Source organism: Agelaius phoeniceus, chromosome 8, assembly GCF_051311805.1.
Source record: "Agelaius phoeniceus isolate bAgePho1 chromosome 8, bAgePho1.hap1, whole genome shotgun sequence".
In the NCBI taxonomy this organism is placed as follows: domain Eukaryota; kingdom Metazoa; phylum Chordata; class Aves; order Passeriformes; family Icteridae; genus Agelaius; species Agelaius phoeniceus.
The window spans coordinates 21,725,116-21,749,772 of record NC_135272.1 but is presented as its reverse complement, the minus strand read 5'-3'; the positions used below and the strand labels follow the sequence as shown (position 1 = coordinate 21,749,772).

The 24,657-nt window shown below is 37.9% G+C and overlaps 1 protein-coding gene across 1 annotated transcript; it reads left to right on the top strand.

The window, feature by feature from the left end:
- Positions 1 to 2,581: 2,581 nt before the first annotated feature.
- BRDT (bromodomain testis associated) lies at positions 2,582 to 22,668 on the top strand. Its single transcript, XM_054638361.2, has 19 exons — positions 2,582 to 2,773; positions 3,389 to 3,526; positions 4,262 to 4,391; positions 5,208 to 5,377; positions 6,453 to 6,821; positions 7,828 to 7,956; positions 8,127 to 8,312; positions 9,400 to 9,587; positions 9,662 to 9,951; positions 10,035 to 10,148; positions 11,713 to 11,838; positions 12,714 to 12,781; positions 13,969 to 14,131; positions 14,856 to 14,968; positions 16,245 to 16,386; positions 18,099 to 18,172; positions 19,394 to 19,611; positions 20,847 to 21,006; positions 21,726 to 22,668. Exons 1-19 carry the CDS (start codon positions 2,582 to 2,584, stop codon positions 21,792 to 21,794), a joined length of 3,039 nt encoding a protein of 1,012 aa, XP_054494336.2. The 3' UTR covers positions 21,795 to 22,668.
- The last annotated feature ends 1,989 nt before the right edge of the window (positions 22,669 to 24,657 follow it).

Genomic DNA, 24,657 nt, shown 5'->3' with positions numbered 1-24,657 from the left:
CATTTACTAAATTGATTTGGGTTTTAATTTAACTAATTAATCTGTGGGGTGAAGGAAAATATGAATACTGTACCACTCCTAACCAGACATACTATTTATGCAATCTTCTTAAACCATGACCCACGATAATTGATAAAATATAAACATTTCCATTATGTCAAATTTAAGACTTCAAAGTCAAGGTAAGGAGATCAAACCAAAATTCATCTATCTACTCCCCTTCTTGTGTCCCTCTAGTCTGTGTTATTGGCTACCAAGAGAGCAGATATGGGCCCAATAACCAGCTGGTGTGCTTCAGCCCTTAGCAGCTGGTCCTGTTCTATGTTGATGGCTTGCCAATGAGAACCATTGATCGGGCAGGTTTAGTTGGGGTTGCAGGTGTTTGATGGACCTATTGTTAGAGAATAAGATGAGGGTGTGAGTAGGTTATAAAGACTACTCTGTCTACCTTCTAAAGCTCTCTTCCTCCTTCATCTTTTGGGAGGGGAGGAATTGGATTGTGGCTTTCCCTAAAAATTAAGGTAAAGAAAGATGACTGATCTGCTTTGAGGGCGGAAGTTTAGGTTTGAATTGCCCAAGACTGGTTGGTGTTGGTTATGGTAATAGCTGTGTAAGTCAGTGTTTTCTCAACACCTAATATTTATATGGATTGTCTTTAAAACTAAGGTTTGTTTGATATATCCCAAGAGAGATCCTAAACATACAGAAATGCTGTTTTCTGGGTGTCTTTATGGAAACAGTTGTCCTATTGAAAGGAGAGATGGTGCTACTTGCACTAAAAAGGCTGCACTCTGTTCTGTGTAACTTAATATAATTTCCTAAGGGAGGTTCCAATATTATTTATGAATGTTCAGTGTGATTATTGGCAGTAACCTAAACAAAATTTGTTGAAAAGGCTTCAAAGACTGAAATGTTCTTAGTGTGTAGAACCTGGTGCACTCTCTGCCTTTGTTCTGTATGTAGTATATTAATATTTCTCCAAGCTGCTGTTCTTGTACAGTATATGATGTATACAGGTTTTATACTAAAACAGAGCTAAAACAAGAGAAAACTTTAATGAATGCTTTTAGAGAGCACTCACTGACAGCATATAATCTCTTCTTACCGAGAAAATGGGAAAAAAATTGATTCTCACAAGATGTGATATTTTGCCAAAGGCCTTGACTTCTCTAGCAATGTAATTCATTGTAAGCGATTTGCTTTTTACTCTTAAACTGCAAACACATTTCTATCAGGTTAGGTAGAATCTTCAAACTGGGTCTTAAGGAAATACTCAAGGCTTCTCTTTTTAAGACTACTTGGCCTTTGGGACCTGACTCAGCAGCTCAAGGACACATGGGGCTGGGAAGGGGTGGTTTGAAAAATATCAAAACACTTACCTGGTTGGAATCTGATCACACTTTTGCTTCAGTATGCAAATATAAGTTTTATTTTAAGATAGGGAAGTCTTCTGTGATTGGGAAAATGGAGAGGGAGGTAGTAAAAAGGAGGGACTGAAAACACAGACTTGTGTCTGTCTTTAGAAGGTGCAGGCTCATTTCTCTTGTAAGCAGGGAAGGTAGCTTTCACAGCATAAATTAAGGTTTTAAAAGCTAAGCATCTAAGCCTAAGACACTATTATGTACACAAAACTTCAGTCTCTTGGTCTCCTTGGCACTCTTGATGCCTTTTATTCTAGACTCTACTGTACTAATTTACAAAATGTTCAAGAGATTAGATGTTATACATTCTTATTTATCTGCTTGTTGCTGTAAGATTTTTTTGCAAAGTTTAAACTGTACTCTTTTGCTCCTGCCTTCCATTTCTAGCCTCAGAGCTTTGGATGGGGAAGGTGAACAGCTTGCACTTGATATCGTCTAGTGTGGGTTTTTTGGCAGAAAAAAGCAGGAAAAAATGACAGTGTATCCTAATAGTTGAAAATAGTGTATGATGGACTTGGCTGAGTTGTGAGGCACTTAAAACTGCCTCAGAACTTTTCTTTAAATGTTGGCCAGTTATAGGAGAGGCAGATCCTGTATGTGTCTGGATCTTTCCTTCTAAGATAGATATTTTGGTGAAAGGATTAGCACTTAGTTAATGCTATGTGGTGGTGCAAATAGTATTCACTCTTACTAGCTAAGGTGTAGGCTTCAGGAGCTCAGAAGATGTATGCTTTGAATGCTGAAATAAAGAAAGGAAATGATAAGATGTGTAATCAGCAGTATCTGCTGGGATGCTACAGCTGTTGTATGAGTGGGCCATATGCACTGTTCTAGCAGTGTGCTGGTTACAATAGCTATCTTTTTCTTACCTTTTTCATGCAATACTTCCTTCTATTAGGAGAAGCAGGCTATCAGATTTTTTAGGAGAAAGCTAGTATGCATCCCTAGACTCTAGGTATGTCCAAATATGCACTTTAAAACCAATGTCTTGCTTAGACCACAAAGGCATGCCTGTAGTTACAGTATGGATGTTCCTCAAACAGAAGTGAACAGGTAAGCAGCATTAAATCGAGATATCTTCACTGAATGCTTCTGTTTTGTCCCCTTCAGGTTAAATGTGTAATGGTCTTTGAACAAGTGGATGTACAAACTCCCTAAAGATGTCTGTTCAAAGCCAGCACTGTGCCATTATTATGAACCCTCCTCCACCAGAGTACATAAATAACAAAAGTAGTGGATGTCAAACAAACCAGCTTCAGTACTTACAGAGGGTGGTCATGAGAGCCTTGTGGAGACACAACTTTTCCTGGCCGTTTCACCAGCCTGTCGATGCAGCAGCACTGAATCTGCCTGTAAGAACCATTTTGGAACTGCAGTATTAATATGTAAATTATGTCAAATAATGTTAGAAAGATTTTTTTCTAATGCAACAGATTATGGAAGACTATTTTTGCTATTGAACTGCTGTCATTAATCGAAGTCTACAAGAAAAGTGTTTTCTTTCTAGAGAAATGCTGCCAGGGATAAAGTATTTCGACAGCATTTGTGAAAACTTGGCAGCTTCTTTTTGTTAGTGACTGAGACTTTGTTGAAGTTTGGCTTCTTTTTCCTCTGTTCTATAAACTGGAGTGCTGCTTTGTGTAAATGGCTTCGAGACAACAAATGAGTGCATATACTTTTAATAAGTACTACTACCAATAGAGCTCTGGAGCCTCTTAAATATTCTTTGGGACTTTGAATGATATATGTTACATGGAAGAACAAGGACAAAATATAAGGTGAAGATATCCTGAACACCTACATTTTTGGTACCTATGACTATAGGGGAAGGTTTTCCTTTAAATTAAATACTGCTTCTAATATAACGCAATTCTCTCTTGCAAATTAGCTTTCATAACTAAATGTGTAAAAATCTTCCTGTCCTAATATTAAGATATGTTTGGTGACTTATTCTTTCAATACCACAGGATTATTACACTATCATAAAAAAACCTATGGATTTAGGCACCATAAAAAAGCGACTGGAACACAATTACTACACAAAAGCTGCAGAATGTATTGAAGACTTTAAAACTATGTTCTGGAACTGCTACATGTACAACAAGGTATGTGGAACACCAACTCTTACCAGTAACTGGTTCTGTTGAATGATACAAACAAATCTAAAACAAGCACATGGTTATTAGAATATGCAGTAAGTTAGTTGACATTTCATTATTGTTTTGAAACTATTTTTTCTGAAGTGTTGGGGATGTTTTTTAATCTGGGATTGACTGAGGACACATAAGTCTTGCTTGCTGTTCCAGCAACTGAGTGTATAGCTTTTTCTGCACAAGGACTCCACATCCAAAATCTCTGGGGTTTAGCTGCAGAGCTCATGAACAGCAAGCACTATGTCACTGCTGTACAAGTCCAAGGCTAGCAACCCTGAGCCATGCTCTGTTCCTTCAACAAGTTCAACCTAATGAAGTATGATCATCTCCCTGTTCTTGGATATTTGTTGGCTGTGTCTTGGTATCTTTGAGCTTCAACAGCTTCTTCAGAGCACAGGATTAATAAGGGAATTGCACATCTGGCCCCTTGGGTTTTTGCTGTAGAAGTATGCAGAGGTAAAGGAGAACTTTTCAATGGGACTGTGAGAGAAAGAATATTTCAATAGTGAAGTAATTTGCTTTAAAGTGAGTTGCTGGAGCAGGGATGGCAATGATTTAAAGACCTCTCTGGTACTAGTGGCTTTTTTTGATGTGTTGGGGCAGAACTCTCTAGCCTGGTAGTTTTATAAGATAGCTCCCTTTACTGCAGCCTCTCCTTTACTGAATGGTATTGACCATATTTTGCAGCCAGGTGATGACATTGTGTTTATGGCTGAAGAATTAGAAAAAGTGTTTATGCAGAAAATAGCCCATATGCCACCAGAAGAGAGACCAGTGAGTCTCAAGAAAGGAAAGAGAAAAGGAAAGAAGGCAGAAGGTAAGGCCTTTATTGCATGCTGAATTTATAATATATTAAGCAAGCAGAACTGGAAACAGGGTATCTTATTTGTCACAACTCAACCCTGAAACAGTTTGGGTGTTTTCTACTCTTTCCAGAACAATCAGACAAATAACAATACTGCTATAAGGCTTTAGAATTATTTTTTTTTAATTCAAGTTCCTTTTTTTAGAAAAAGAACTGACTTCCGATTCAGTGACTGTCATGCTGCTCAGCATTGTGTTATATAAACTAATAGGTGTGAACATCTGTGGGGAGTAAACAGAGTAACAGCTGAAAAAGACATGAATAATCTAATCAGCCAAACCAAACAGAGAAAAACATTGGTCTAAATTGTTCTCAGATCTCAGCAGTGGAGATCTGTAATGCTGCTAAGCAATACATGCAGGTATTAACTATGCTTAGTAAACATGAACCTACATGATGCAGTCTGCACTCTTTGCTGCTTGGTCTTTGTGTTTGTAGAAAACAACTTGCTTTCCCTGGCAAGAACATTTTTACAATATACAGAATGTAGTATGATGCCTCTTTAATCTTTGGTCTGAAGTCAACCCACACTTTCTTAAAGCCAAGTCAGGTGTAACTCGGCAGGATATTCTAGCTGAGGCACTAATGGTGTGAGCAGAGGAGGATACCAGTGTTGCTGTAAGTAACTAACACTCTGGTTTGCATTTATTTATGGCATTCCTGTATAGGCTAGTGGTTATGTGGACAGCTGGTCAATTTTACCATGAAAGAAATTCAGTGCAACATTTAAGACTTAACTTCTAAAATTTCCTGTATTAAAATAACCAGAAACATGGCAGCCCAAGCCTGGGATTTCAAATGAAGCAAGCACAACTGAGAAGCAAGCTGAAAGTGAGCAGCCTCCAGTGATGACTCAAGAGCGACAGCAGGTTACCCTGGCTCCTTTGTCTGCAGCCCAGCTGACTGCTTTAATGCCAGCTGCAGTCCCTATAACAAAAGTAAGTTTCCTCAAATAACTTTCAGAATGAAAGATATTGAAATTGCTCCTTCAGGCACTTATGGTGAAAGCATAGGAGCCATGCTTATTGCTGTATGTTTTTGAAACTTTTGTTATCATAGGAGATAGTAAGAGATCTCTATTAGATCTTCAATGTCTCTGCTAAATACCTGGGCCAGTAGTAATTCTAGAAGTTAAACAGAAATTGGGATGATTGCTTGGCACATAATTTCTTATAAATGTGATTTTAAAATGTTGTTCTCAAAGAAAAGAAATTAAGATGATCATTCTTGAAGTGTATTGCTATATATACTTCTGTGGGCTTCACCTTGAGGATAATTGGTTTTAAACTACTAAAATAAAGATCTAAGTTCTATTTAATAATTTCTCATGCTTTTCTATGTAAATCAAATACTTGTTTCTTCAAAAATTAGCATGTTTGCTTAAACACTGTGTAACTAGCCTGGGAGGTGGTGTTTGTAGCTCACAAAGCAAATTCTTGTTACTTCAATCTGAGTTGTATGTGAACATCTGAAAAAATTCCTGTATTGACTTAGTTCTGGTTGTGCTCTTCCAATGAGGAATAGGCACTTTTGCCAGTCTCCCCTATAGTGTGTATTTACACTTCACCCACATGGAGTCTGAACACTACTGATGATAAAGCATGCATTATATGGCTTCCAAACCAAATACTACACAACTTAAAGAAAAAAAGAGATAAACCATTTACATAAGGCCCTCAACCAGGCCTAAATTAAATTGCAGTCCTGTGACTGTCAACTTGCAGGTAATTTCATAACCTGCCAGCTTTCTGGAATCTTCACAAATGGCCAAAATCTGAGCACAGCCTGGCCTGCAGTACATCTACTTCGTTCCTTTACATTTAAGATGGAGCTTGGTGTCCTAGGCTTGTAATACCTTGTTGGTTTTTAGTCTAAGCTTGTGGATTTGCTGAATTCTGCTCTGACTTCAATAGCTGTACATGTTCTTGTTTTGGGCTACCCACACAAAAGAATTTTCTAAAACTGACCGTTCTCTTCCTGTTCTGGACACTTGTATATTTTTTCTTTTCTTAGGCAAAGAAAGGTGTGAAAAGGAAGGCTGACACTACAACTCCTACTACTTCAATAGTCACAGCAATTGGTCAATCTTCTGCAATGCTTAATGAGAGAAAAGCTGTTAAAGCATGTAGAGGTGAAAATGAATGTATGGTAACAAATAAATTTCTGAAGAGATCCTCAGATTCTCAACAGCCACCTGGAATTGTTAAAAAGATTCACTTGTCAGGACAACTAAAATATTGTAATGCAATACTTAAAGAAATGTTTTCAAAGAAACATGCAGCATATGCATGGCCTTTCATAAAACCTGTAGATGCAGCATCTTTCTCCACAGGGGTGAACCAAGCCATTGCCAAATGTCCTACAGACCTGGGCACCATTAAAGTAAGTATGTTTCTGGGGAAATTAGGCTATTTGTGTAATTACAAGGTTTTAAATGTGTTAGCTGAAAAGGTGCCATGAAAGCTGCTTTTTCTATGAAAGACACCACAACAGGCCTAGAAACCAGATGCATTTCTATTTCTCAAACTTAGCCAAAGTCACTAAAGAAAGTCTTGTGAGTCTCATTGTGACACACAGTGGCTAATCTACCTAATTGCTGAAAAAGCTAATATAAGTGGTGAGGGAATTGTGATCACCATGCAGCTCTTCCAAGCATGCCACATGTTAAATATCTGTCTGTAAGCACAGTGCTGTTGTTAATGCCCTATAAAACAAAATGAAATTCTGTCAACTCCTCCTCTTCCCTCAATCTCAATGTTCTTGAAGTGCCCTAGAACTTCTACACTGGATGTTTACATAACACATTTCACCTTTTTAGTGGGAAGCAACCATTCTAGATGGAGATATGTGGACAGCTCTCTGTGGATGCTGAGTGTATTTGTAGAGGGTAAAATATTTAGTCCAGTTAAGCTCCACTTTTTGGGAAATATTCAATTTTAATAGCTTAGCTTACTGAATTATCTTGAAAACTGACTTGCACAATACAAAGGTTATTTCCCAGTGTCTAGTCCATTTGTTTGACTCCAGCTATTATGGAATAAGCTTCGTGTAAATACCATGTGTAGAATCAAAAACAGATGCTGAGTTCAGAACCAGATAAAACCACCCAAACATTGTTGTCTTGACCAAGTGCTGAAACTAGTACTACAAAGTCTTTCAGCAATTACAATTAAATCTGTTTAAAAGAGGAAAAAAAAATCTCTTACTTTGTTAAAGAGACAATGTTGAAATGAGATGCAGGTATTTCCATAACATTTTTTATAATATTTACTGTCTTGATACAAGCTGAACCTGAATATATATGTTAAAATTCTTGTTCCTCCTTTCTTTCTGCTAGTTCATGGAGATACTGTATACTAAGTGTGCCTTTAATTTTCTTTTCCTGTAGAAGAAAATGGATAACTTTGAATATAATGATATACAAGAATTTGCTACAGATGTTAGATTAATGTTCATGAACTGCTACAAACGTAATTCTTCAGACCATGAAATAGTTGCTATGGCAAGAAAACTTCAGGTGAGTTATCTTTTAAGTCAGACTTGAAAAAGAATAGTTCATCTCATGGCCTGATGTAGAATCTACTGATATTACTGAAGTACTGTGTTGCTGTGTAGTTCTGCAAATAGTAGCTGCATAACACTTTCAGAAATCTGAAAAATATGCTGTTCCCAAACCTAACTCTTCAGGATGTTTTTGAAATGCACTTTGCTAAAATTCCTGATGAACCTGTTGCGAGTGATCATCTGCCACAGCCTGTGAGAGAAATGACAGAAGCATATTCCAGTGAAAGCAGTAATAACTCTTCAGAAGAAAAATCATCTGAAGATTCTGAAGAGGAGAGAAAAGTGAACCTCAAAAAGCTTCAGGAGCAAGTAAGCATTATTACTTATTGTCTGTGACTTAAGATCTCTCTAGTAATGTCACTTTCAATGATCTATTCCAAGACTTAGCAACAAAAATCAGTTTTTTAAAGGTTCTATTAACTTGTATTTTTAATACAGAATTTTAGTCCCATTTGGAAGCACTGCCAAATGTTAAGTGAATAGCGCCTCAACAAATACAAAGTGAGCAATGGTTCTACTACTCTTGCCTACCACTTCTTCAGAGGAATCTCAAAACTTCTTAAAAAATAAAAGCGTGTTCCTGTGGTATGAGAGCCTCCAGGCACTCCACATGTAGCTTAATGGCATATTCTTCCAACAGGGTCATTTCTTTCACATGGTCAAAAAGCATTGTTCCTACCCTCAGTCTCCTTTGAGCCATACATAGGCAAATTGTTAATTTCTTCTTCAAAAAGCTCAGTATGAGAGAGAAAAGAAGGTATCTCAAGCTAAGCAGTGAAGCAAAGCCATGCTTCATATTAGGAGTGGGATGGGTGTTACTTCTGCTTGAACATAATTTTTAACCTGTTGCTGCTGCATCTATAAACTCTGGGGAAAATTAGCATTTGTTCTGTTAGTGAAATGAGGGACAGTTTTCAGTCCTTGTCAGATTATTATCATCAATTTATGAATGTAGGCACAAGGATGAACAGAAGTGTACAAGCCAGCCTTTACAGTAGCGAGGTATTTCAGTGATTTCTAATCTCATCATCTGACCATCTTCTAATTCCTGAGGTTTAAACAAAGTTGTGTGAAGCTCTTCTCTGAAATTCTTAGCATTTCTGGGGAGGTGTGGGGGGGTGTTTTTTCCTGACAGAAAGCTGAAAAGCACATGCTGTTAGCAATGTTTGCATAAAATAAACAGTCCTGTGTCTTCTAGATGCATAATCTGTGACTGAGATACAATATGTAAAATGTTTGGGGAATAAATATCATTTGGAAAGCAGACATCCTATTAATATCCATTCAGCTGCCACTAATTTCCTGTGATATTCAGGACCAGTTTACTGTTCCTCCTACATTGCCCAAGATTATCAACATTCTGTGGGTTTTCTTGTTTTCTTTTTGGTTTTGATAGCTTAAAGCTCTTCACCAGCAGTTGTGGGTTTTGACCAAAGCATGCTTATCTAGACCAGGAAAGAAAAAAGGGAAGGCTAAAAGTGAGAAAAGAAAGAACAAGGAAAAAGCTGAAATAAAAAGCTTGATTCAAAAGAAGAAAAATCTGAAATACATGAAGAAATCTAAGAGAAAGCTCTCTTTAAACATGTAAGTGTGGGGAACTTGTGTGGGTGTCAAATTATTTTAAACTGCCGTTACTGCAGTACACTTTTTTCCTGCAGTCAATCAAAGAAAACCATGCAGCAGGTCTTGTTGGCACATAAGTCAGAAGATGAAGATGGTGCCAAACCTATGAATTATGATGAAAAACGACAGTTGAGTTTGGACATAAATAAACTCCCTGGAGATAAGCTTGGGAAAGTAGTCCATATAATACAGTCAAGAGAACCTGCACTGAGGAACTCTAACCCTGATGAGATAGAAATAGACTTTGAAACTTTAAATGCTTCAACACTCAGAGAACTAGAGAGATATGTAGCAACCTGTTTGAGGAAGAAACCAAGAATGCAGGGTATGTAGCATAAATGATGTTTTAAAAAACCATTAGATTTGCTTCCTGGTTTGCTTTCATGTTAACTTCTGTTTCACATGCAGCTAAAAATCCAACAAAGTCAAAAGAAGAACTTAATTTTGAGAGGAAACAAGAGTTAGAGAAGAGACTACTGGATGTCAATGGTCAACTAAACCCAAAGAGAGAGAGCTTCAAGAGTAATGTGGCTCTTAATTTTATTCATTTGCAATGGAAATAGCTTAAAGTGGAATTCTTCCCTTGGGCTTTAGTCCTGTTAGGTATCTGGAGCTTTTCTCCTCACAATAAGGTGGGGTCTTAAGTTTCCCACTGATAGTCTAAGGATTCTTTCTATGCTGACTGAGCTGAAGTCACAGCAGCAAATTTGGTCAGTTATTTATCCTGTCTAAAACAGTTTCCTTATTCCTGCACCTAATACTTTGTTACAAGTAAAGATGGTAACAGTTTCACAAATTAAGGGGCACTGAACAATTCCCCTATGCTAATATATGAACACATGGTGGGGTGTGGAGGGTCACACAAACTATTTGATTGCAATTAACTTTCTGTGGTTTAGAGACACTAGAATAACCAATTCTAGTAATACTTGTTATATGGCATGTTGTCATGCTAACAAAACCTGTATATATAGCATGTTGTCATGCTAACAAAACCTGTATATCAGTGACAGGTGTGCTGTGTTATCTTAGACTTGAGAAAGTTTCCTAGGAGAAAAATTCAGTTTTTCAGGCAATAATGCTTTTCAAGATCAAAGCCAGAAATTCAGTGCATACTTGAGCTGTACACTTACTGGTGGTTCTCATCAGGGGCTGAGAATGGATCAATGCAGCTGATGCTGCTATTCTAAGTCAAGCTGTTCCTCATTAAAATAGTGAGTGCTGTTATTGCCCTCCACTGGATATCTATTGAGCTCCTCTGTAAAATCAGCTGACATGATAGAAGCAGCTCTGGAAGACACAAGGACATGTGTACCCAGCATTAGCTCAGTCAAGTCTTCCTGTCTGGTATGCATAATGGCTTGAAAATATCCTACAAAGAAAATCTTAAGGAGCTGAAATCAATTATAAACTATATGTTGTGAGGGCAGCAAAGAAGCTGCCTAGGAAATCTTTACAACTGGTATCTGGCTTCTTTACAAGAGCTAAATCTAGACTTGTGTCCAGGGAAACAGGTATCCCTGTAACTTCTCATTTTTGAAGCTTCCACAGAGAAAAACTTTGAAAAAGGTTTGACTCCAAAATCATCATAAGCTGAGTTAAATCAACCCTGCAGATGCAAAATAGTCAGATGGTGGGGAGGTGGCAAAAGATGGCAATTTTGGGAATGCATATGGCTAGGGAAGGAAGAGTTGGCTGTAGATAAAGAACTCTGCAGGCAAGTCTGGCAGCAGCAATGTGCACACAAACAGGCTCTTGACCACAGGAAAGTTTATGGGGCAAAATTGCTTGAATTGTGTCTTAAGTCTACTGTTTTTATCTACTTCAGAATTGTAAACTGTGTGATTACAGCTTCTCCTTGGATATTTCATTCATTCAAGTAGCATGCTGCTGGTAAATCCCACTCCTCTACTCTCTAGAGGGAAGTCTTTGTTTTCAAGTCCACTGCTAAATGGACAGTAGAGAAGGAAGCGAAATAAAATGAATTCTTGCATGGGAGAATAGACCCACCAAGGTTGATCACAGTCTTGTATAGGAAGAATGCTCCAGTGCAGGTTGTTCTGAATTCTTGCTTTTTCTCCTGCAGTTGAAAACAATGCTGAGTCAAGTACTGGGCCAAGCAGACTGAGTGACAGCAGCAGCAGCTCCTCAGATTCTGGCAGCAGCTCTAGCAGTGATTCTAGCTCCTCAGATAGCAGTGACTCTGAATCAGGTTAGAAAGTTTATTTTTGTGTTTGTGTAGGCAAAATATCTTCTCTCTTAGCATCTACTCTTCCACATGCTTACCAAGGATTTTAGTAATCTTTGGTTTGGTTCACTCCATTTTGAAGGCTTAATTCCAATGTTATGAAATGAAATGATGCCTTAATACTGTGATCCCATGGAACACAAGACAGCCAAATCCCCAGTACATCCATTCAATTTACCAGTGAAAATCTATAGGGACTAAAATAAGCTAGCAAAAGGTCTTTGTATCTAACCTGGACACTTGACTATAGGGCTATAGCTTCCTCATGTAGCTTTGATCCCTTTTTGAAAGTGTGATTCACTTTATTTTCATCTTCTGGTCTGCACATGAAGGGTGACCTGAGCAACAAAAGTGCCTACAGCATTAACTGTAGAGGCAAAATCCACCCTGATGCTTAAAATGTTTCAAGTTTGTTTAAAGGATATTACAGCATGAGAACACTGAATGATGTTTCTCTGTACACAGAACTTTTTGGTTTTCTAGGACAGAATATATCTGCCAAACTGGAGGTCTGCAGTGTAGATCTCCACATGAGGTATAGGGTGAGATGAATGCTCAACCCTCTGCAGTGTGGGAGGGAGCAAACACTGTGAATCAATGGCAATGGAGACCTTGATCCTGCAGCAATCTGTGGTCTCTTTTTATATCTGGGAGAAGTTCTCTAAACACATCAAGCTCAAGTCAAAGTATTCAAGATAAGAATGTTCCTTTCACTGTGAGGTTGACTCTAGGTACAACTGCAACTCACACCTTCTATGTGTGAATAATGAAACATATGTGAATGACTGATTTGGTTTTTTTCCATCCCCCTTTTTCTGCCCACCTCACTGTATTCACAGTTACTGAAACCTGTTCAAAACAGACTGGAGCCAGGCAGAACTGTCCAGCTTCTATGGGAAAATCTAAGGTAAATCTGCCTGGAATGGATATAACGATTTTGCCCTAAACAAATAACAAATTAACTATACAGATAATTTTGTTAAAGTTATTTTTTAACATACAATGGTAATAGAAATGATGCAACTTCATCAGGAAATATGGCTTAAATGCTATTTTTTCTGTAGAACTGATTGTTATGAAGATGTCCCATGAGCTGTTTTTAAAAATACCTTATGCATCTATATAGGAACAGATATACTGGGAGGTTTTTATGTTTTATTATCATTGTAGTCATTATGTGTTTGATGAAGAAGGGCAGAATGCTCCAGGTATCCCACGCACCCCCAAAAAGGGCAAATAGTCTCCAAATGGATCTCTGAGTATAGAATTGACCTAACAAACAGTGTAATGTTTTTAATCTATTAATACCCTCACCTCTATGCCTGAAAATAAATACATTGTACACTTATTTTCAGGATACTTTAATGTTGCTTATTGTTATGGTATTATTGGAACCAACAGCAGTTTTATCTAGAAATAATTCTTAATGCCTCTTAGATTGAATTGCTCTATTTCTGTATTATACAGTGGGTGTTATTTCTTGTCAAGGTTAGCTGCCTTTAAGAATTTCCCTTGAAGCTACCAGAGACAGAGACCTTGAATTTCAAAGCAAAATCACAGCCAAACCTTCATTCTTCTTGCAAGAGACTGACTTTCCCTTAAAGTACAGAAAACTAGGCTGCAAATTTATTATTCAGCTGCTCCTTCTGCATCTTCATAAGCAAAGATTCAGGGAAGGAATTATGCAACACTCTCTTTTTGCTTAAGAGCTTCAGCCTCTGCAGTGACAGAATGACAGCAATAAACTGGAGAAAACAGGATCCAGGAAATGAGCTTCAGCTTGGTCAGTTGTAACAGCCCCTTACTGACCTTCTGAGTAGCAACAAACATCATACTTGAAATCCTCACATTACATTTTGTTCTCAGGGGTTTTCTGTATCTGTCAGACCAAGGCAGTGAGTGCACTTTACCTTGTGGCTTTTTGTCATCTGAATGCTTAGAAAACGATGGATCGGTATCACAATAAAGGGGTACTGAATCTGATAAACAGTGGAAATGAGCAGTGGTGGGAAAAGAGGATCAAATAACTATTAAAAAATTTTGGCTGTATTAACTACTGCAGTCTCTTTATAGAGAATACCACTTTGTTTACAGAGGACATCCTGCAATGCTGGTCTGCAAGCACAGCCCTCCTCTCTTACTAGCAGCCTGCAAATTCATGGATCATCTGAACTGCTGCAGCAACCTCCCAATGCACTGCAAATGCTTCAGTGTAGATCACTTAAACTATCAGAACAAAACACACAGACTCTCTCAGGTAATACCTTTATGCCTGTATTTGACTGCTGAGGAAAGGGGTTGTCAGGATGCCTGTATTGCCAAACAAGCTTATCTTGGAATTTTAGCACATGGATAACTGAAGAAGTTGTTGTAGGGTATGGATTACCAAAGAGCATGATGTAAATTAAAGCATGGGAGCACTGAGGATAGGGGTTTCAGATTACTGGGACACTTGTGGTGGGGCAAAGTAGTATTAAAAAGAGGAGGTGTTCATGCTTCCTTCCAATGAGATGGAAAGGGATATCTTAATGAACTTGGAGTTACAGGGAGTGTTGAACACCTTGAGGCAGGATTAGAGGCTTAAACCCCTGCCCTCTACCCAAGTTCATGTCTGAAATGCCTCCTTGCTGAATGGAAGGCTTGGTGCCACAGGTCCTCTGAACTGAGTGTTGTTGTCTAGACACATCAGAATAATGAAGTTGCTTAGGAACTTGATCCAAGGAGCTATTTTCCCTCCCTCATTTAAAAAAGTCTAATAGTGTTAGACACTACTGAGATTTTTGGTAGAAGACAGCATGAACTGGTAGCTGATTAACTGAGAAATCAATTAAAAACTAATTAAAAATAACTCTTAAATCACGTGGCTAGAATACATATCTCAATACTGACTTACTCGACAGATCTAAACAGTGACCTAATTTTGAGATGTAGGACTGCATTTTACATGACAGGGGAAAAATCATACCCTACTTCTTTCTCAGGTAAAATCTCAGCTGTACCTGCTCTGTGTGATGCTCCAGACCAGCAAACTCCTCAGAGCACTCCAAAGACAAATCAGTCTTCTGTCACCCACTCCAGAAATGTTTTTCCAGAGGTGAATACGTGCTTCTCTCCAATTAATTAACTTCAAACAGCATCTGTAAAGCATGTTCTTAGCCTTGAAATAAGATGTAATACGGTACTTCAGGCTTGAATTTGATGCCATGAAGGCCATTTAAGGTTTACAACAAAAGTTTTCTAAAACCCCAGTAATAAAGTGATTCTTATCCTTTAACAGGGTAGTACTTCATTGTCTTTTTGCTGTAAAGGAAAGTTTGGCTGATCACATTTATAGTGTACTATAAAGCTTATTTTATTTCTTTTCAGGGCTATAGCTTGAACTTAAGTAACCCTTGCACACTTACAGGTTAAAAGTCCACTCTGTAAACCAAAATCTTTACAAAAGAGGCAGATTATAATATGTGTTTTGGTTTTGTAGAAATATCAATTTCACAAACTGAGCAATACTGAGGCTCTACTGGGAAAGCATGTTGCTTTTCATACCTTTTCCTAAAGGTATGGAAACTGGGGCTTTCAGGGTCTAGATGAGGTTGTAAAATATTTAATGACTGTTGAGTTCTGTCTTAATATGTTCTTGGAGAGTATCCTGGTTAGAAGGGCCTCTGTGGAGCAATGGAAGTTATTGATGTTACTGCAGCATGATCACTTCCATCCTATGATGATTAATAATCCTCCTGAACATGGCTGGAAATTTAGTTGCTTTAATCAGGCTGTAATAGCTTTATTTTTGACAATGGATAGAAACTGCCTCTTGAATCTAAAAGCAGAGGAATGTGTCCTGCAAGTAAGGATGAAAAGCAGTTCACCCCTTCCTATTGGTGTCCACTGTCCAAGGTAGCAGGTAATGCAAATTGACTCAGTTTTGTGCAGCACTGTTCTTAGTTCAAGGGATTACTACACAGAGCAATCTTGCATAGAGTAAAAATACCAAAAATACCCAAGATCAGTCACCCTTTACCCTGAGCTACAAGCAAGAGTGCAGCAACTGCCTTTATGACAACTTTATTCTGCTGTACCATGTTAAGGGTTAAAGATCTTGTATCAGTTTCTCATGCTCTACCCACTCCCATCACTTGGGATTGCTGAGCTGTGCATATTCTAAATCTGAAGTCTTGATTTATGAACTTGCTTTGTTTACCATAATATGAGTGAAATCTATTTCTTCCTTGGTGTTTACAGAAGCTAGAGCTGCAAGAATTTACTGCTCTAAGCTTCTAAACCTTTAATCCTGATGCTGTATAATAAGAATCCTCATATGCTAAACACAAGTAATATAAAGGACGTATTTTGAAGTCTAGCTTCTCTTCTAGGTGTCCAACACCATTTTTCAAGTTGACAGTGCTGACTGGAGTAAACAAGCTGAGCAAACAAGACATCTAGACAAATCAAATAAACTGCAAAACAAGACCAGCGTGAGAACTGCTGATTTAATATCTATAAGTCAAGAACAAAGTATGTAATGTCATAATAAAAACTGTGTAGCCATTATCAGGGTTGCAAAGTTAAAAATGCACAAGAAACTAGTTTAAAGAAATATCAAGCTGAATACCTTGTATATTATTCAGTTTGCTGGATAATGGTTGGGTATGCAGTTTTCCCTTGCGCTTCCTTTTTTTATTTGCTGCTTAAAAACAAAAAAAAAGTGAAATTAAACTGAATTAAAATGTTTGGTTCTTGTTCTGTGTTAAAATATATAAAGAAAATTACTTTTTGATTTAAAAATTTAGCTTTCAGAATGTGGCACTAAGGATACATAAACCAGTAAACCATGAATTCTGAGAATTGATGATTCAATCTGTTGAACTTCACTTGCTTCTGAAATGTCTTCTGCTGGAGTTTCATGGACCTCTTTTCCCAGAGCACTTTGTGTGTATTTTGAGTTATTATCCTTGGCCCTTGGTGTCAAGGATCTGACAGCAAATCACTGTCAAAGAGACTTTCACTATGGAATAAACTTGCAATTATTACAAGAACATTGGCCCTCTGAAAGCTGCATTCTATACTTCATACATATTTCCAACTAAAGAATTGACTGAACATCCATGCTCTGTGTGTCCAGTATTGCCAGACATGATTGTTTTGGTTTCTCCTTTCCTCTTTGCCCTCTAGAACACCTAGAGAAGGAGGGAAGAAGCTTCTGAAAACTTGATGAAATGAAAAAGCAGAGCCCATTCACTGAAGAATTCTTAGTTTTGGCAAAGAATAATGCTAAACAGTTGCAGTGTATTAAAGCAATTCTAAAAATGGAGATTTGATTCTCCATGAATTTCTATTAATTTTAGGGTCTTAACACACCAAGCCATACATCTACTGCCCCCTTTTGCTTAGACTTGCAGCAGCTGGAATTGGTACATGGCCTCAGCTAAGATTTTTGCTGACAAAGTTTTGTGGCTCTGAGGTTTTTCTGAAAACCCCTTTAATGACAAACTGGCTGAGGGTTTGATACTTTGAATCCAGCATTTATTTGCATAATCTAAAAAAGTGTTAGCTAAGTTTTTTATTAAGCATTTACTTAAATAATGAAACATCTCAAACTACACTAGAGGGTTGCTGCTGAATGAGATAAAATGCATTGTTAATCTCTGGTTTGAAAATAGTGTTTGGGGTTTTTTTCTCCCTCAAATAATAAAGAAGTAACAGCATGAAGTATTTGTATATCTGTAGGCTACTGGAAATGTGAGGACAAGCCCTTGATGGCTGACCTATCTGCTTTTAAAAAAAAGTAAATGGGGCTGAGAACTATAGGTGAAATGAGTTTGCATGATCAATCAGGTAATCCTAAAGCTGGAATCAAAAGGAAAGAGGGCTGAGTGGGAAGGGGGGGAAGTGACCAAGTAGCAAAGTGTTGTGTTGAGCTTTCCTGACCAAAGCTTTAAAGCATTCTGCTGGGACCTCTCCTAGAATTAACCAGGAGTTAATTTCTCATCTATAGTCGAGCTAGCTCTATACTTTTTCCTGCCCAAAAGTGGAGAGAAGTGGTCCAGGTCAACTTAAGCTTAGAAAATGTTTGGGAGAACTTCTGTCATTCTGAACTAAGTAATAAACTGCACTGTAAGCTTTTTAAGTCAATTCCTTGAAAGACTAAAGATTTATCACTTAAATTTGAGAAAGAATAGTCTATAAAATCAACATGATCAAAAAGTCTCTTTTCATTCTTCCATCAGGTTATTGTACACCCAATGATAAATCTAATGATAAAAACATAGCACAGCCAATGTCTGAACTCCTTCCAAGAAAGGTAAGTGATGCTCAAGTTCTGTTTGAGAAGAGGCTGAATGTAGTTACTAGCTTGAATAACTCCCTGACCTAGATCTTCTCTAAAAATCTGTTCTTTTACAAATAGAATATTTAGTATACAATAGGCCTTTGTCATTGGTATAATCTGTACAGATTTATCTCATTTTTAGTGCTAAAACCAAACAAATGACTCTCTTCATTGCAGAAGGTAAAGCATGTAAGATACATACACACATGCACACAAATATATATTCAATATGCCCATGTTGCCTTATCAAAATATGGCTTGTTTCATCTAATTTTAATATTTAAATAAGAAACTAGTGTTCCTTGATCTAGTTCTGATATCCAAGTTATTAGTGTGCTTTCCCTTACTGATCCAGTAAAAAAATAAGAGTAGTGTGGAATGTAGTCTTGGTACTATTGGAAAACCTGTTCTGAAATAAGTCAAAGCACTTTTAATGACTGAAGATATTTATGACAGTTGAGCAAAATCTCTCCTGGCATACAGTAAGTTATCTTAATTGGAAGGACAGAGGGATTTTCTTATCTACTAAATTCTTCTCTTCTCTAGATCATGTCAACCTCTGGACCTAAAAAGTTTTCTATATTGTCTGTGGAACTAAAATGTTTCTAGGATTTTTCTTTAGGCACTTAGGTTTCAGGAAATTATTAACTAACATGTTGAATTCAATTCCAAAAATGTATTTCCTTCATAAGCGCATGCTTCTACTAGAAGGAGGATTTCTTAAAAATGCTGGTTTTATTCTGATTTATGCTATGAAGAAAATGCTACAGGGAACAAGCAAAACCCACAAGCCTAATATAAAACTATTGTTCTGTAAGGATTGTGTATAGAAATTAGATGGACCTCTGTATTAAAACCTTGTCAATGGACCTTGTATGAACTCAGCCCTGTGAATTCATGTTTTCTGAAATGCAGAAGTGGAGAGGTAGACTTAAATAGTCAGAATAGCTACAAAGGCCAATGTTTGTTGGTATATTGCCAAAGACTCTCAAAGTTGATGAGAAAGCACATTGAAATCTGCTCAGATTGCTGCATATGCACTAATATCCTGCTAAAGGAAAGATATTTTGGTGTAGATATTTCCAGCAGGCCTAGTCAAACAACATTGTGCTAATGTAAGAACTAAGCAGGTAAAGTAGTTGAAGAGTATTTTTTTTTTCCTCTTCTGTGTTTTCCTTTTTCTGATAACTTCAGGACACAGAACTCAAGACTGTAGATTCCTGGGTAAGCCTGTGTAAAACGATGAAGCTTCCAGCTCCAATAAAAGCATCTGCTGAGAGCTTCAATCAGTTCAGGGACGCAGTACTAAAGAGGAGTGGGCAAGTGCAGGAGTCAAAAAGGTCTCTTGGGCATGCTGAGAGGGAGCTGCAAAATCTTCCACAAGAAAACAAAAGATTTGTAACTACTTCTGTGTAAGTATTATTCTGGTTTTTGCCTGTATGATACTGGAGGGCTTAGTTATTCAGGGACAAGGAGTTTGGGTTAGGTAATTGGCACATGTCAGATGAAACTGGGGAACTGTACCATGCTAAGCAGAACTGCACATCCAAAATGCACAGAACAGCCTTTTCTCTTCAAATCAGTACTATTTCAGTAGGCAGAGAAACATCCCAGGAACTTCCTCCTTTGTTGTTGCTGTTAGTTTGCTTCTGGATTTTTTTTGTTGTTGTTTTTGTTGGTTTTTTGGGGGTTTTTTGGATGGAAGGGAGTTTGGATTTTGTTTGGGTACTAAGGTGAGAGGTTTTGGTGCCCTGGAGCACCCATGACCAGAGTTCACATTTGTCCTATTTTCCTCCACCTGTAGCCAGGAATGTCCTCAACTTAGTGCTCTCCTAGGGGGACACAGGAAAGATTAGTCTTTGAGAGCATGTTGTTAACATAGCTATAAAGGGGTTCCAGTGTGCACCACTTCATACAGCAGAATCCTTTCCATTGCTGTAGAAAAGCACCTTCCATAAGCCCCTGCTTCCCTGGCTGTTTGCAGCTCCTGTTTCAGGCAGTGCCCTGAGGTCTGTGGCCATGCTGAGTGGGATAAATGACTGCCTACTAATTACTGCATTGCAGTAATATCCTGGAGTTTGTTTGCCACCTTTTGGAAACTGTAATATTCCCCTCTCCAGTAGTCTGGTCTTTTCCCCTTGCCTGTTTTACCCTGTGAAAGATAAATCTGAGCTGGTTCCTAAATTCTCCTGCACTTGCCCGTTGCTAGTTGTATTAGAATAAGTCAATTGGTTGGATTGTTTTATTTTAATAATCAGAGCATTTGAGAGACTTAAGAGTATATTCCTCATTCAGAAATTAGTGAAATCTACCTCAAATAACTAACTGAATAGGAAGAAGGTAGGAAAAAACAATCACAGGCCAAGAAAGCAACAGAAAATAAAGAATTTTAAAGCAAGCATATGTAAATTTTGTGTAGTATATCTATAAATCCTAAATGCATACAGATTAGAAATGGGACACTGGAAGCATGAACCTACTACAGCCCAAAATTGTGTGCACATAACTCTTGTGAAGGGAAATCACTTTGAAACAATGTGAAAGAGACCCTTTAAGTGCTAGGGTCTGATTTAAATTATTTGCAGAATTCTATCAGGTTGTTGAAAGAACTTTTATCCTATACTGATTTCCTCTCCTGTCTTTAAAGGGGCCCTGAAAGCACAGGATTGGATGCCATGGCAGTGACAGACTGTGAGCTTGAAAAAGAAATACCTAAGAGTAAACTGCCCGAAGCTCAACAACGTGTTCTTGATCAAGACCGTAACTTGGCTAGAAAAATGGAACAAGAACGCAGGAGGAAGGAAGCAGTAAGTTTCTGACTCTTGCTAAACTGTTTTATTTTTCAACTTTACTATAGAAGAAACAAATATTACATCAGGTCCTTATTTCAAATGATCTGAATGATTGAAAAGTTACTACCTGAAGAGTTAGTGCAGAAAATGCAATAGGAAACTCAAAGTATGTCTTCAAGTGGCATGATATGAAAAACTATCTGCTTGGTCCTAGTACTCCCATAAGTTTAGAATAAGAATAATTGTGTGGTAAAAAAATCTGAAGAGGAGTCCCTGCCCTCTAAATAATTTCAAACCTTGAGTGTTGCAAGCTGTCCATCCTCCTTAATGTGTTACATCTCACAAAAGTGCTAGTCCTACTGTTCTGGTGTGAAATACCACGCCTGAGCCTTTTTAAAACTAACTGGTTTTACTGGTGACAGTAATTAGTGTTTTCTAATTGCTACCTTTTTTAGATTGAACATTTTTTAAAAATTCATAGTGTTGTACAATGGAATGTAAGTACCAGTGTGCGACCATGCTGGATTCAGGTAAGTTCAACTGAAGCTTTCATCCTTCAGCTCTTTTCTGAGCGCTTCAACAACACACACACTCAAACTTGTCATAACAGAGAAGACACATTCATTTTTGAGAAGATGCTTTATAGTTTTCTCTTAAATCATTAAGTATTTGACCTGCACAGTATCCATTAATGTCTGACTGCTCTGAAAAGACACTTGTTTGCTTTCTTGCAGACAGCTTGGATAATTGATGTGAATCTGCAGAGAGATATTATGGCATCTTTCGAAGAATATCTTGATTGAAAGCAGTAGTTTATATAGAACTTCAAACTACTAAACCCAGCATAGTTTTGTACTAGTTAGGATCTTAAATATTAAGACCACTTTAAAGATCTTCTCTAAAATGCTTTGTATTAAAAACTTGTTCACTAATACCTGAAGTGTCACAAGGTTTATTTCTTTTCACTGCTTGTTTATAACATGTATTCTGTTCTGCTGAACAGTAGAATGGAGTTGTTCATTTGATTACAGTTTCATCTGTTGTTTATATCTGGTATTACAAAGAATCCCTTTACTGTGACACACCTGTACAAAATCTGGGCTGTGACAAAAAGATCTCTCTAGAAGTGGTACTGTCTAAGGGAGGGGGTGTGTAACATTACTTGTAATCACAAAAAAACTTCCATGAACTCTTTAATTTCATCAGTAAATCTTATCTACTTGCAGGTATTTTAAGGTCCAGATGTGTTTAATGTATTTTATGTTAACATAACATTTAGCTAAGGGTGCAAACATGTTTGCCACATAGTTCTAGTTCTTCTCAGGAAGAAATTATGGCAAACTGGCTCCAGTTTGAAAGATTTTCTGATTGATACAAGATACTATTAGTGTTGAAAAATTTTCTGATAGAAACCAGAATGTGTAGTTTTTACATTCTTGTTGATTATATACAGGTATGGGAAATAAATATGGGATAAACAAAACATTGTTTTATGGAATTATTACCAAAACACAATGTGTATTACAGAAATGCTGGGTGGAAGGGGCCCCCTTCAGACAATCTAGTTTATAGTCTCCAAACCCTTTTTGCCATGTACCCCATAATTTAAATATTTTAAGCATAGACCCCAAGACATGTATATTTATTAATTTATAAATTATATACACATTATAAATATTTCACTGTACTAGTCTATTTTTTACATTACATTATAATATTTTTAATTTCTGTTTTATTTTTAACCCTGTTTATTTATTATTTTGTAATTTTAAAAATTGTATTCAATATTTTATTCCCACACTCCACTTTGGAGACTACTGATCTCATTAAGCCTCCTACTCAAAACTCTCTCCCAATAGAGAACTTCAATTTGTCAAGTTCCTGGATGAAAAGTGAAGGTAACACTGCCAATTGTGATGAGGTTCTACCACAAGCAACCAAACTAAGTAACCTAAGTGAACAAAACTTTCTACAAATAACTGAATTTTCAGAGAAGACAATAAATTGCTTCTAAATTCAAAAATGCCAGCTAAAGCATGCCCAAAAATGGTAGCCTAGTCTTTCAGGTAGCAGGCTGATGAGTTAGTGCTAGTTCAAATATATTTATTCAATATAGTCATGGATCTTCAAACTCTGCCATTGCTGGAATGGTATTATTTCATTCAATAGAACAAAGAGTGTGTATGACAAATGCTCAGATTGGGCCAGCACCCTGTGAAATGTCCAGGGATGTCTTGGCCTGGAGGCATGTTCAAGTGTACGCTGTTTGGGAGTTCTGAGAGCTTGGCTAGGCCAGGGATTTGGGATGAAAGCTGGGTTGTAATGTAAAGTGGTGCTGTTAGGATGTCTTTCATATCCACATCAAAAGTGACCTGCCTTCATTTGTCATTTATACATTGTTAAGAGTTATTTGTCCTGCAATAAAGTGCTGCAGTTCACATCCAGGACTCTCCACCTTGCTGTCCCTTGGATATACTTTCTCTCTGGGTTAATGCAAGCTCAAGAGCTCTTGCTTTGGAAATAGGAGGTGACGGAGGGAAGGACAAGAATTCCCTCTGAGCATTTCATCCATTGGATACAGCTATATGGGCATTGTTGGTTTGAACTGCTACTTTTGTCCCTTCAAAAACTAATTCCAGCTTCCATGACTCTGTACTGTCACAATGGGTCACAATGTCACTGCTGCTAATGCTAATCTGATAAACCCTTTATTTGCAACCTCCAAGTCACTTGGAGAGGATAATCAGTTCCTGTCCCCAGACAGAAGGCTGAATCCAGAAGTAAGGGAGATGGCCTCCAAATGTGAGTAACAAGCCTCTAAGGACTGTTTGCCCAAAGCCATGAACATGCTGTCATGGTTTGACACTGGGACAATGCCAGTGCCCCCATGAGAATACCCTCTCCCTGGTTTCTGCTGTGAGATGTGACCAGGAATAAGCAAAGCAGGCTCCTACTTAGGAAAAAAATTATTAACTAAACTACAAGGAAAAGGGAGGGAAAGGAAAAAAACACACAAGGAAAATGAAAACTTCACAAATACATCTCCTCCTCCTCCCCACCAAATTCCCAATACAATACATCCCCCAAATCATTGACTCTCAGTCCAGCACCACCCTTCAGAATACTCAATCTTCAGTTCCTCAAGAGGAGAAGGAGTCCTTCTTGTGTCAATGGGGACCTCTTCCTTTCATGTCCAGCGCTCTCACCACTGAGCACAGACCAGAGCTGCTTCTAGGGTCAACTTTTAAGGATGCTTCATCCCACTCCAAAAAGGCACAGTCTCAACTTTGGGACATCTGTCCCCCCCCATGTTTTTCACCCCCTGGGGCCGAAGGGTACCCACACCAAACCCTCTTGGTCCTGAGGCATTGCCTCCCCCTAGAATGCAGTCCCTGTATCACAAGGAAACATGGCTCTGTCCATGGCTACACAAAAAGAGTCCAGCATAAGCTACTCCATCATCTCTTCCACCTGAGTTCTTCTCTATTTCTCTCGTGGCCCATTTCCTCTTATCTCATCTATATCTCTCTTCTCATTCAACTCCAGGAGGATTAGCATTTGTAAGGTTTCCACCATCCCAGAAAAGGGTTAAAAATCTGAGGCTCTGTCTGTCCAGAACTCCCATGGCTGCCTAGCCGGGGGGCACCTTCTCGCACCCCCCCTTCT